Source organism: Malus sylvestris, chromosome 17 (assembly GCF_916048215.2).
Source record: "Malus sylvestris chromosome 17, drMalSylv7.2, whole genome shotgun sequence".
Classification (NCBI taxonomy): Eukaryota; Viridiplantae; Streptophyta; class Magnoliopsida; order Rosales; family Rosaceae; genus Malus; species Malus sylvestris.
Window position 1 is genome coordinate 14,405,485 of NC_062276.1, and position 11,539 is coordinate 14,417,023.

The 11,539-nt window shown below is 36.3% G+C and overlaps 2 protein-coding genes and 1 long non-coding RNA gene across 4 annotated transcripts; 1 reads left to right on the forward strand and 2 right to left on the reverse strand.

Moving 5' to 3' along the window:
- Positions 1 to 849: 849 nt before the first annotated feature.
- On the forward strand, positions 850 to 1,537 carry LOC126612432 (uncharacterized). The gene is made up of 2 exons (XR_007619070.1): positions 850 to 989; positions 1,152 to 1,537. It is a non-coding gene; the product is annotated as an uncharacterized LOC126612432 (long non-coding RNA).
- Positions 1,538 to 2,805: 1,268 nt separating this feature from the next.
- LOC126612426 (uncharacterized) lies at positions 2,806 to 5,940 on the reverse strand. Of its 2 annotated transcripts, none has more exons than XM_050280826.1 (5): positions 5,382 to 5,940; positions 4,681 to 4,833; positions 4,434 to 4,605; positions 3,859 to 4,100; positions 2,806 to 3,178 (listed from the first exon to the last, which is right to left on the reverse strand). In XM_050280826.1, the coding sequence occupies exons 1-5, from the start codon at positions 5,844 to 5,846 to the stop codon at positions 2,972 to 2,974; spliced, it is 1,239 nt and encodes a 412-aa protein (XP_050136783.1). In that variant the 5' UTR covers positions 5,847 to 5,940; the 3' UTR covers positions 2,806 to 2,971. The 2 variants fall into 2 exon arrangements, with proteins under 2 accessions (XP_050136783.1, XP_050136784.1); XM_050280827.1 differs by having other exon boundaries at positions 4,434 to 4,575; positions 5,382 to 5,938.
- A 2,655-nt stretch (positions 5,941 to 8,595) lies between these two features.
- LOC126612428 (protein LURP-one-related 11-like) lies at positions 8,596 to 9,590 on the reverse strand. Its single transcript, XM_050280829.1, has 3 exons — positions 9,354 to 9,590; positions 9,024 to 9,254; positions 8,596 to 8,807 (listed from the first exon to the last, which is right to left on the reverse strand). The coding sequence occupies exons 1-3, from the start codon at positions 9,588 to 9,590 to the stop codon at positions 8,673 to 8,675; spliced, it is 603 nt and encodes a 200-aa protein (XP_050136786.1). The 3' UTR covers positions 8,596 to 8,672.
- Between the last annotated feature and the right edge of the window lie 1,949 nt (positions 9,591 to 11,539).

The following is an 11,539-nucleotide window of genomic DNA, read 5'->3' on the forward strand; positions in this document are numbered from 1 at the left end:
AGTTTAAAGTGAAAACTTAAAAACAATGGTTATCAAACGGTCCCTTAAGGATGAAAATAGTACTTAAAGGACAATCGATCATCCAATCAAACTTCATAATCAAAACTGAGATGTGATCAATATGGTGTTAAGATTTTATCGCTATAGTGTTAAAGAAGATCATAACACAGTTATAAAATGTTTCAATGTCATACTGTAAATTGAGACCACTGATAATTAAGTTGATTATCGTCAATATATTTTATACAAATTCACAGTCATAACATGATAGCAATTTTTGTTACTTGATCGTACTGCAAGAAAACATGACTCAAACATGCATTGAAATATCCTCAGTTATAATTTAAATGTGGAACATCATTAAAGGATAACTAGAATTATACCCTTGTGTTAACCATAATTGTAAACAATAATTAAGGTTCGTCATTCAGACCAATACTTGCCATGCAAGACAACATTAGTTCTACATGCATGATACGATTTATATGAATCTGCCACTCAGTGTTTCCCAATATTAGAAGAATAAGATGCATTATTTAACAAGTCCTTGCCCCCCAATTAAGGCGTGGCAGTACTTTACTCGATTCCACTTTCTCATGGCGTAGTTGTATGGTCAAAAGCATAAAATCCCAAAACTTGGACGTGTAAGTGTGTCTCTGTATCAACATATTGCAGGAAAACATATAAAATCCTACGTGATTGATAGAGGCACAATCGCTATCGAATCCTAATACTTTTCTACCACAATCAATCGCATCTCTTTCTCAAATTAGAAAAAAAGTCATAATTCAATTGAGAGTCGAGATATATAAGTATTACCATCACAGTCTGCGCCCCTATATGTTTTCCCTTAATCCTCATAAAACCCTACGCCTACGTATACATACTGGAGCTTCTTCCAAAATCTATCCCAACCAAACCCTACGTATATATATAAGTTTGTTTAATCACATGGCTAAGGTTCCTACAATCCCTTTTCTCCTTCTCAGGTTGGTATTTGTTTCTTTAGTTCACACAGATATGAGTTATGGTCGTCCGTATATCTTTGTTTAATTTCGCATAATTTCTTATCAAGTGTGATATATTAAATTATTTTATATTATAAGATTTGTGTCTGATGTTATTTAGGATTTTGTTTATAATTGTTACAGGCGATGGTATAAGGCTGCAGCTGAGAGTGTAAGAGGGCAGAAGGCGGCAGCGACCACAGTGAGGACAAGAACAACAGAATCCGGCAGTAGAACTTTTAATAATACTGCAGCAAACTATGACGACTAAAGGAAGCGTTTTGGATGAGAAACCTGAACACGGGGAACTGGATTCCGGAGACTCATTTTGAAGAGGTTCATGTTACAGCGAGGGAGAAGCTCCTCCGTAATCCCAATAACAAAAACAAACTTTGAAATGTGATATATTTGCTGTGGCATATATACATATATTGCTGTACTGTACTTGGAAAAGAAGTTACAAGTTAGTTTGGTCTCTCTCTCTTCAGAGTGGTCAATCTCATCATCAGATGATTAAACTTTCCTTATAACCCTTTTTATCTATATTGCTTTCAATAGGACTATTCCTATTCCTAAGAAAACCAACTGCCCATACTACCTCCTCTACATTCTTGACAACCCATTTTTGTTTCAGTGGTGTTTTTCAGTGGCATGTTTCGGTCCTCTTCCCCATTACTTAAAAAATGTGAGCCACCGATTCTGGTATAAGATACTATCATTACTGCCTGGCCAACATTCAACGACCCAATTGCAAGAGTGGAGCTCTACCAATTGAGCTATATTCCCCCGAGCCAAGTGGAGCATGCATGAAGGAGTCAAATGCTTCTTCTATTCTTTTCCTTGAGGCAGCTGGCCATAGAGACCTCGCCTGTGAAGTCAAGCATCACAACTACGGTACAACCAATTGGGAGAGAATCAATAAGTTCCTTTTCCATAGCGATTAATCCTTTCCAAACACCGCATACAACTCTCCGTTGTACTGTGCTCTCCAAGTGTGCTTTTTCCTCCCTTCTTCCTTACCATGGCAAATTTTTTTTGTGAAATAACTCCGATGAGAAAAAAGAAGGTGGCGTTAAGAGACACTCATAGCCCAACCCAAGACACTAGAAGATACTTTTTTCAAACCTACTCCCATTTCAAGTCAAGGGATAGCTAAATAAACACATCTCATTGCACTGATTGAGGGCGTTCGTAGTGATTGAGGGGGTCAAAGAAAAAAAAACAGATAAAAATAAAAGCAATGAGAACCAATTAAAACTGACTTTGGGTTTTTGCTATTTTTTGTAGTCCATTATTCTTCATCGTTTGTTATTTAACAACAAAAAGAAACTTTTTTTAAATGAGGAAAAGTTTGAACTTGGAATGTAGTGGATTGAAGAACTATTAGCTCTGATTGGTCATGGTTAACAAATGACATGTATACTTCAGGAGTCCTAAATCAGAAATATATGATACCTGATCTTTCAAGTATGAGAAAAACTACCGTTTCCAAGTTGATCTAATACCAATTCAGGATGAGCAAAATGATAATAACAAAAGGCTGATTGTGCCTCCTACTCAAGTTGACTTGAAATTCCTAAATGGAAATTGCACAAGTCATGAACCGATGATGAGTAATCATGTTCCTCAAATATCACTTAAATACTTGAATTTTGACATCGTAAATCAAACAATTAAACGATTTCCAATTTAGTTGACCTTTTTGCAACATTGATCTTTAATAGGTGACTTGGAAACTAGACGGTTTCAACCATGAAGTAAGATTGCAAAATAAAAAAGAGAGCCAAGAAGATCCAAGTGAGAAGGTTGCGAACATCCTCTTAGCAGACTCCAATCTTTTAACAACGTGAAGGTCCAGTAACTACAAAAGATTAACACCTGCATCATATCACATAATGGTACAAATTTAACAAAATTCTACCCCTCATTTGAATTTCGGGGAAAAGTTACAAACTGGGAAAATATCACAAGTATAGCTGAATAAGCTCATCGCTGACCACCGACGGAGTTAGTACGCCCAAATCCGTGAAGAGCAGAGTAAGATACTGCGGAGGAGTATAATCACGGGCAGACCTTTCAACTTCAACCTTGGATGGGATGGGTACCCCAAAATCAATGGGATGTAATGCAGGGGCCATGTCTTTCTGGTCCAATGGATAAAGGCGAGCAAACTGGAAAACAACAAATCAAATGTGTGATGTTTTGGGGAGAGTAAATTGTAGCAACGGTCTCTTAACTTTAACTCAATTGGAGCAATGGTTCCTCAACTAAAAATCCATTACCATTGGTCCCTTAACTCATAAAAACATGCAGCTATGGTCCCTCAATTAAAAATCTATTACCATTGGTTCTTCAACTTTAATTCAATTGGAGAAATTGTCCCTCAACTTTAACTCAGTAGTAATGGTCCCTCAAACTTTAACCCAATTGTAGCAATGATTCTTCCAACATAACTCATTTTGATAAAATTCTGACGAAGTTGACGAAAATGACCATAGCTACACGTTTTGATGAGTTGAGCGACCAATGGTAATGAATTTTTAGTTGAAGGACCATTGCTCCAATTGGATTAAAGTTGAGGGACCACTGCTACAATTTAATCTTTGGGGAACTAATAAACAAACATTGATATTTGAATCTACAAATACCTCTGCGAAACTGCAATTTGCTACTCCTAAATCTACTACAAATTTGTACTCCTAAATCACACCACCAATTAGTAAGGCACATCAAGTGCCAGATCATGGATAAAAGGATTATCTTTATAGGTATCGCATTATTTGCTAACTATTACGTTTCCTAATATATGATTTCGTTCACTAGATATAGTGTAGAAAACATTTTGGCATACCTTGTAGCTTTCAGCAGCCACATAAACCGGTTTGTTCATGCTGTGTGCCACTAAGGCAATTTGAAATGTTCCCATCATATTGATGATACCTCCACTTTCAACCACTCCATCTGCCCCAACAAATACCATGTCGACCTCATCCATGGTATATGCTGCTGCAGAGTCTATTAGAAGCTTCACAGGAACATCAAGCTTGGCCAGCTCATTTGACAATCGTAATCCTGTTCTGTCTGGTCTTCCCTCTGCAGTTTACAGCATAAAGATTGAATCATATGGGAGACGAGTACAGCAGAACCGCCCATAAGGCAAACATTTCATACTAATCCTACCTGTTACAAACAATTTGAAAGCAAAGATGCAAAGAAACATAATTCAAAGCAAGAATAAAGACAGCTTTTCTATCTGGCCAATCTGTGTGTTGATGTAAAAGAAAAAACAGACCAAGAATCCGAAATCTCTCTATCCCATATAAGAGGTGCCAAGTGGATACAGATTTTAACTTATGTTGTTAAACCTGTCTTACTCCAGTTTATGTGCACACAAACTATAATTCACTGCATGATAAAGAAGAAAACCTGTACAGAAAACTCGAAAGAGTTTGTTGCTCTGTGCCGCAGTCTTTAATACTTCTAGAACAACTCTAGAGAAACCGTGAACCAATATGGTGCAACCATCAAATATAAAGTCTTGACTAAGCACAGCAATGATTCTGCGGGCCTGCAATCTTAGACGAGTGTGACTGAATAACTGGAAGATGACACTGTTAAAGATACATAAAAGAGTTGTGTATTACATCAAAGAGCGACATATTATGTCGTGTACCTTCATAGATATCTCCCCAAACTTCTCTGCACGTTCAATCAAACGAGACTTGGCTGAGTTGAAGTCCTCATACTCTAAAGCCGAAGTTCGAGTAACATACCGGATGAACAGGTCGCATCCAGCAGTCAAAGAAATAGAGGTCGTGTCCCACGACTGAAGTAAAAGGTATATCACATTAATCCTAAAAATCCAGAGTTCTACTTTTCTGCTTGGAAAATATATCAAAGGTCATAACTTTTCTTTTGTTTGAAGGGGAATGAAGATTATAACTTGACATCTCATACGAAGCGGCAACTTGATTTAACAAAGTAACACTTCATGCAAGCTAGATTTACTCTAAATTAAGTTTAAACAATAATATCGTGGCAAGACCTACAAACGAATGAAACCGCAATCCAGACGACGAGACAAGCAAGTTAACAAATCACCAAATCAGAAAATTTTGAGTACCAAATTCAATTGCCCAAAAAACTAACAATGAAATTCAGACAATTTAATTCTAATTAACATAATTTAATTCTGATTAAGATAACAGCATTTACCATAGGACAAACCCTAAATCACTGTAATTCCAAACATATCTATGGTTCTTGATTCAGATATTTTCAGTAAGGCATGGTTAATTTTCAACAATCCATTCATAAAAGCTCAAATCCTGAAAACTGCTTTTCAGTGAAACAAACAGGGCATAGTGGACTCACTTTAAGAGACTCGGAGGCCTTCTTTAGCTCAATTTCGAGCTCCATCATAGTGGTGGCCTCACTGGACCGAATCACAGACGCTAAGGCCCGAATCGCCGCCACGGCCTCCGCCAAATCGGGCTGCTTTCGCCAGCTATTGAACTCCTCGATGACGCTGAAGGGCTTGCCGGAATTAGACCCAGACTTAGCTTCAACCTCGGCGCCGATTTGCCCTTGGTCGTCGGGGTTTCTGCCCACGGCAGCTTGGGCCTGGGCCAGCCAGTCGCTGGTGACGACGCCGTGGTGGGCCGCCCGGGTCTGGTAGTAGGCTGATATCTTAGGGTTAGGGCTCTGCAGAGCGTCAGCCATGGACGAAGGCGGTGGTGGCGGGGAGAGAGTGAGGGAATCGGGTTTCGAGGCCAATACGGCGTCGTTTCGCTCCTGGCCCTGCTTGTCGAGAATGAAGGAGGCTGATCTCCACCACATTAATGCCTACGTGGGTTTCTCGGGAAAATAGGTGAGAAAATAAAAGGAGAATCTGCCGGGGAAAATAGAATTTTCATTCATAAATAACCAAGTCATCATGCAACGACACGCATGATTCCGGCTCTTTATAAGGGTTTGTTTTAGGGGTGGGCGCAAAGCACCTTCGAATCCGAGCTTGGTGGCGCTAGTGCCTATGTTATGCATTGTACCTGATTGTGTTTTCGGCCCTCATATGGAACCAGTGAGGGATGGGTCTAGTCTACCTCATTTTCTTGGTCAGTTTCTTGATCAGGAAACTCTTGTGTGACTTAGTACTATTTCTCGCCGGCGTAGTGATCCGTCGCAAGCCACTTAGTACCATTTCTCTTCATTTGTAATTGAAATATTTTAAATTCAATTATCGTTAAAACGAATTTGAACCACATTATTGCTAACTCATTATGAGATTTAGCCCAGTCTCCCACCCTTTTAGTATAAATAATATCATTTGTTCATAAATAAAAAAAAATATTGATCCGCCACGAAGTTCACAACACAAATTTCTCTCTTCATCCTTGCTATGATTTTTCAGATTTTTTTTTTTTAAAACCAATTTTTAGATTTTATTAAAAAAAACTCAAATCCAACATTTCGGTTAGGTTTTCAATTTTGGCAAACCCACCAATTTTTTGTTTTGAAACGCATTTGGAATGGGATACAAATACTTAGTGACATGCAAAAGTGTTTCTATTGAGCATAGAAATGGTTTTTGCTCATATAAGCGTCTTTTTGAAGAATCACATGTCTAAATAATTAAATAATTAAAATATTAAAAAAATAAAACCTTAATGTGAAATGTTTATCCAAGAAACACTTTAATTTTTTTATAAATTTATTAAATGTTTATAATAAATACACTTTTAACTTAAGTTCTTTTTGAAGAAGTAATTTTAAACAACTAACTATGCATTCTGGTGCAGGATTGATTCTCAATTATTTTTCTCTCTTCTAATAATTAACTATTTAACACATTAACACTCTCATTGTAAAAAAAATATGCTTCCAAACATGCCATGAGAAAAAACATGGATTGTCGTGTACAAGTTTGCCCATCTTTAATTAGACTTCTTAAATTTCAGGTAGATACTCCAACAACACTGATATTATCCCCACTTAGCCACCTGCTCAATCCGTTAGGTGTGGGGTTTTAATACAAAAGGCTTCGGTATTAGTTAGAGTGAGATAATTCTATATAAATTGCTTGTTCTCAAGCTCTTTGCTCGATGTGGGACAGAGGAATTCCAACAAGACTAGTCCCTTTTCTATATGTAACGATATATAATTACACTAAAGGGAGGAGGAATATCACCTAATTCGATATTCACGAGATTTTAACTTAAAACTGTTCACTTGCAAGTGAAAAGGAAAAACTACAATACCGTAGCATTAAGTGGTGACCCTTTGGTGTTTTGGAACTTCAATGATAAGTTGAATTTGACACAAATTGAGTTGAACAATGTAATTAAGTTATATAGTTGATGACATAATAGTGTCTTAGACCCTTTTTGGAGGGCTAAAATTGGATTGAGATTAGATTCAGTCTAGCTAGATCTGATAAAATCATGTATGGGATGAGTATGTACGAAAGATTTAGGATTTAGGTCAAGCCATGTTCGGTCGGGATCATAAGAGATTTATACAATGTGAGCATGAACTTTAAGGGACCAAGTTACTATGTACTAGCAAAACATGACAAGAGTATGGCACGACACGTTGTCAAGTCTATATTTGATTCCATCCTTTATAAAGCATTTTAATTGGAATAGTCCTATATACCAAACAAGGCCAAAGAAGTGGATATGACACTTTGTCATTGGATTTGGTGTTAATAAGGCAAGGGTAGCCCAATTTAGTGTCTACTTGTCATTCTATTTAGAAATTTGGACTTGAAAATTTTGATTTGTTTCAAGAGCATATTTCTAACTATGATTCATAAGACCAAAAACTTCATTTGGTTTTGAGAACTTGAAACTTATTTTTAGATCTTTGTCAGATATTCAAAGACAAAAAATGCAGATTTTAGAGGCAAGTGTGAATCTTCAAAGCTTGAGAACAAATAAACCCAGATTGCCAACCAGTTCGTAAAATCGAACGAATCTAGTGGTGAAATCAAACAAATCTCTTAGCAAAATGGAACGAATATCGAGTGAAATCAAATGGAGCTCGGGGTGAAATTGAATGGCGTTTGCTATGGAGATCGTCCTCTTAATTTTTTTTTCTATTTACCAGTGAGGGAGAGAGAAAGAGAGAAAAGAGACGACACGGAAATTTGTTTTAGTTACCGGTGAGAGGAGTGAGGGAGAAAGAAGGAAAGAGGTGAGAGAGAGAGGACAAGGAGAGAGAAATGTGTGAAAAAGCAGAGAGAGGTTCTCTAAAAACTGTAAATTCTCACTTTTCTGTTTTAGGAAGTAAGGCTATTTATTAAGTTAGTTTTGAGTTGTGTTCTTAAAAAAAATTTACCAAACAAGAATTCTTAATATGACACTCAAAACCTGTTTTTGAGTTTAAAAAGTTGAATTTGAATTGAATACCAAACAAGCCCTTAGCTTTCCCTGAATTTGACAAAAAAGTGGTTAACAAAAACCGAAGTAATTGATCAATTTTCACTAACTACAGTTTGAGCATCGTTCTTCTCTTCACTATTTTGGATCATTTACAATATACAATCCTAATTCAATCCTTGATTTTCAAGGAAGAATAAGGTGGAAAAACTAAAAGATCTTCAATATAAATATAGACATTACGTCTTGAATTGCTTGATACTGTCGTTGACTTGCTTCCACACTTTCACATTTTACGGTTGATGAGGCCGCACACAACAAGAAGCCCCACGATGAGACTGTGATCTACGAGCGGTTCTACTACCACTGTCAAAACATCTTCTCCTAAAACCACTCCACATGTTGATTGTTTCCTTTTTACCTGTTAAATAAAATACCATTAATTAGTCTCTACATGATATATCATTAACTTATTTCAGTTATATCATTTAGGCTTGAAGCTATTATTGGGGTACTCCAATATTGGTATCATGCACTCATCGCTAATAAAAAAGAATCAGAGAGAGAGAGAGAGAGATGAGCACACGATAAACGATATTCAACAATTCCCAAAATATAAGGATGAGACAGAATTTACCTCTGCAACTGGTCTTCCAAACTTGTCAAGTATCTTGTAGGATGACTTGCTGCTCAAGCTTTCTATTCTGTATTGGTGTGGTTGGTTCTTGTCTAGCCCTACAACAGCCTTACATAGTGACCTTCCTCTACACAACCTAGAGCTTTTTCTTAATTGAAATCCAGGCTTCTTTGGGTTGATCTCTTTACCTGTGGATCTGTAGCCCTCCCAAATCCCAGGTAAATGGAATTTCTGCATACCAAAAGCACCAGTGTCATCAGCAAAATTAAGTCTAGTCTCCAACTCAATGGTGTTATAACTTACAATTATGTAGCTACTATTAGATTATACCTTTCTCCGTATGGTGAATAAGGTTTTGCCTTTCAGATCCATAAGATAAACTTCACCTCTGCATTTGCAGTCATAGTTATCTACGCGATACACAATTTTCCCGTTAGAATCAAAGACGGTGCAGCCATTGCTATTCAGTATGAGAGACTTCATCCACATGGTGAATGTTTCTTGTTTCGAAGTGCAGTATTCGGCAAGGGAGGAGGAGAGTGGTGCCTCAGGGTGAACCTTTGTCATGAACATCACAGAGAAGTTATGTTTTGATGTTTTATTCAGCACCAAGAGGTTTTATATGCTCAACTGCGCATGGATGTACTTAAGAAGCTACACAGAAAAGAAACTAAAATAACTAATTAATTAATGTCTGATGTAAAAAATATTCACTCATTTATTTGATGATAATTTGGATTATGACATTAATTTACTGATTGAGTTTGAAGATATGCATGACAGAATAAAAATTATAATGTCAATTGTATTATATCTTGTGTACTTTTCATCAAGAAATTACTAAAGCACACCCAAAAAGGGTAAATATTATCATTTTTAATACCCCAGTTGTCTTGAGGTCATATGATTAATATTAATCTGATAGAAAGGGTAAATCTACCATTTTTAATAATAAATAATAAGAATCTTATCACTAACTAATCTGCAGCGCGCAGTTCGCCCCATGTCATAAATTAGCAGCTTTCACTGTAGCCGTATGAAGTTCAGCTCATCAGATCACCAACCAAGTGCATGGTTCAATACACACACACACACACGTGTACATATATATGTACATATATATACGTACATGTATATATATATGGTTTGCCAAGAAAAACAATGATAGGTTGACTCTTTTTTATATATTAATGCATGCTCACAGATTGGTGGGGTTTACAGGAAAAATCAAATTAATTTTCCTGAAGTTTTGCTTTGTTGATCTTGATCATGACCCTCTTACTTTTTGCAAATAAAACCACATGCATATGACAGTTTGGCCGAGGGAGTAGGTATGAAATAATCACTAGAATTTCATAGCTAGAAGGTTGGATTTGGCCTGTAATTTGTACTTTTTTTGTGTAATTGGCTGCCTGCAGCCTGCAAGAAGATGACAAACATGAGTGTGGAACGAGTCTGCAGCTTGGAGAAACCTACAATATATGGCATTTATAGCATGCTGCTTAGAACTGTAAATACAAAGAAGAGGGGATACCCGTCCACTAAATTAATCATGTAGAAATGTAGAAACACCCTTCGCATCGGTAACTAATTCAAGTTATAATATATGATAATTCACGTGTTATAATATATATATATATATATATATATATATATATATATAGTATTGTCAAGAAAACACGTCTTCGAACATGTGTTATAAACAAATGAATTAATTATCACACTAAGACATGCATGTGTTATATAAACGAGTAAATTATTACAATTTCACCAAAAAACAACTCGTGTAGTGAAAGCATATGCAGGAGGTTGAGGTTTTGAGCCTTCATTCTATATATTTAATTCAGAGATGTATAATAAGTGGTGAATTGCCCCCTCCTCTATGGTCCCTCCGTATATATACAATCTCTCTATCTATACAAGGCGGCTTTAATTAGTACATAACATTTTTCTGATTATTTTAAATCTGAGGAGAGCAAAATATTATAGTACTCTAAATATTAGTGCCACGAAATTAATGGATAAGTTTGAGCCAGTCAGAGATTAGAGAAGAAAATATAAAATTGAGTGGCTGACTTATCTGATTATATACAATACATAGTTCTTTGCTTGAGTGCTTCTTTAGTAGTGATCAATTCACAGTGTAATGTAAACAAACCTTATCTCTATATCTAATTGGTAACCGGGCTTGATATCAAAACATTCCAAGCCACCGTTGGATTCTCATCCATTGATTTTGTCAGCTCCTTCAATATTATAACTCCGTACTAATTAATTAATTAATAAAAAGGCAAGTTTTATTCATTCATAAGTTTGGCTTTACATTATAGTGATATATAATATAATATTAATGAGTATATAAGATTTAAGGTATAACAACAATGTCCCAAATGAGATTGTGGCAAGGAAATTTGTATTCCATTCCATAGTGACTTAATTCTTAGATAAAGTTACTAGCCGTTTGGGAAGTCAACTAGACATTGACTATCCGGAAAGGCCCGTGTATATCACATTAA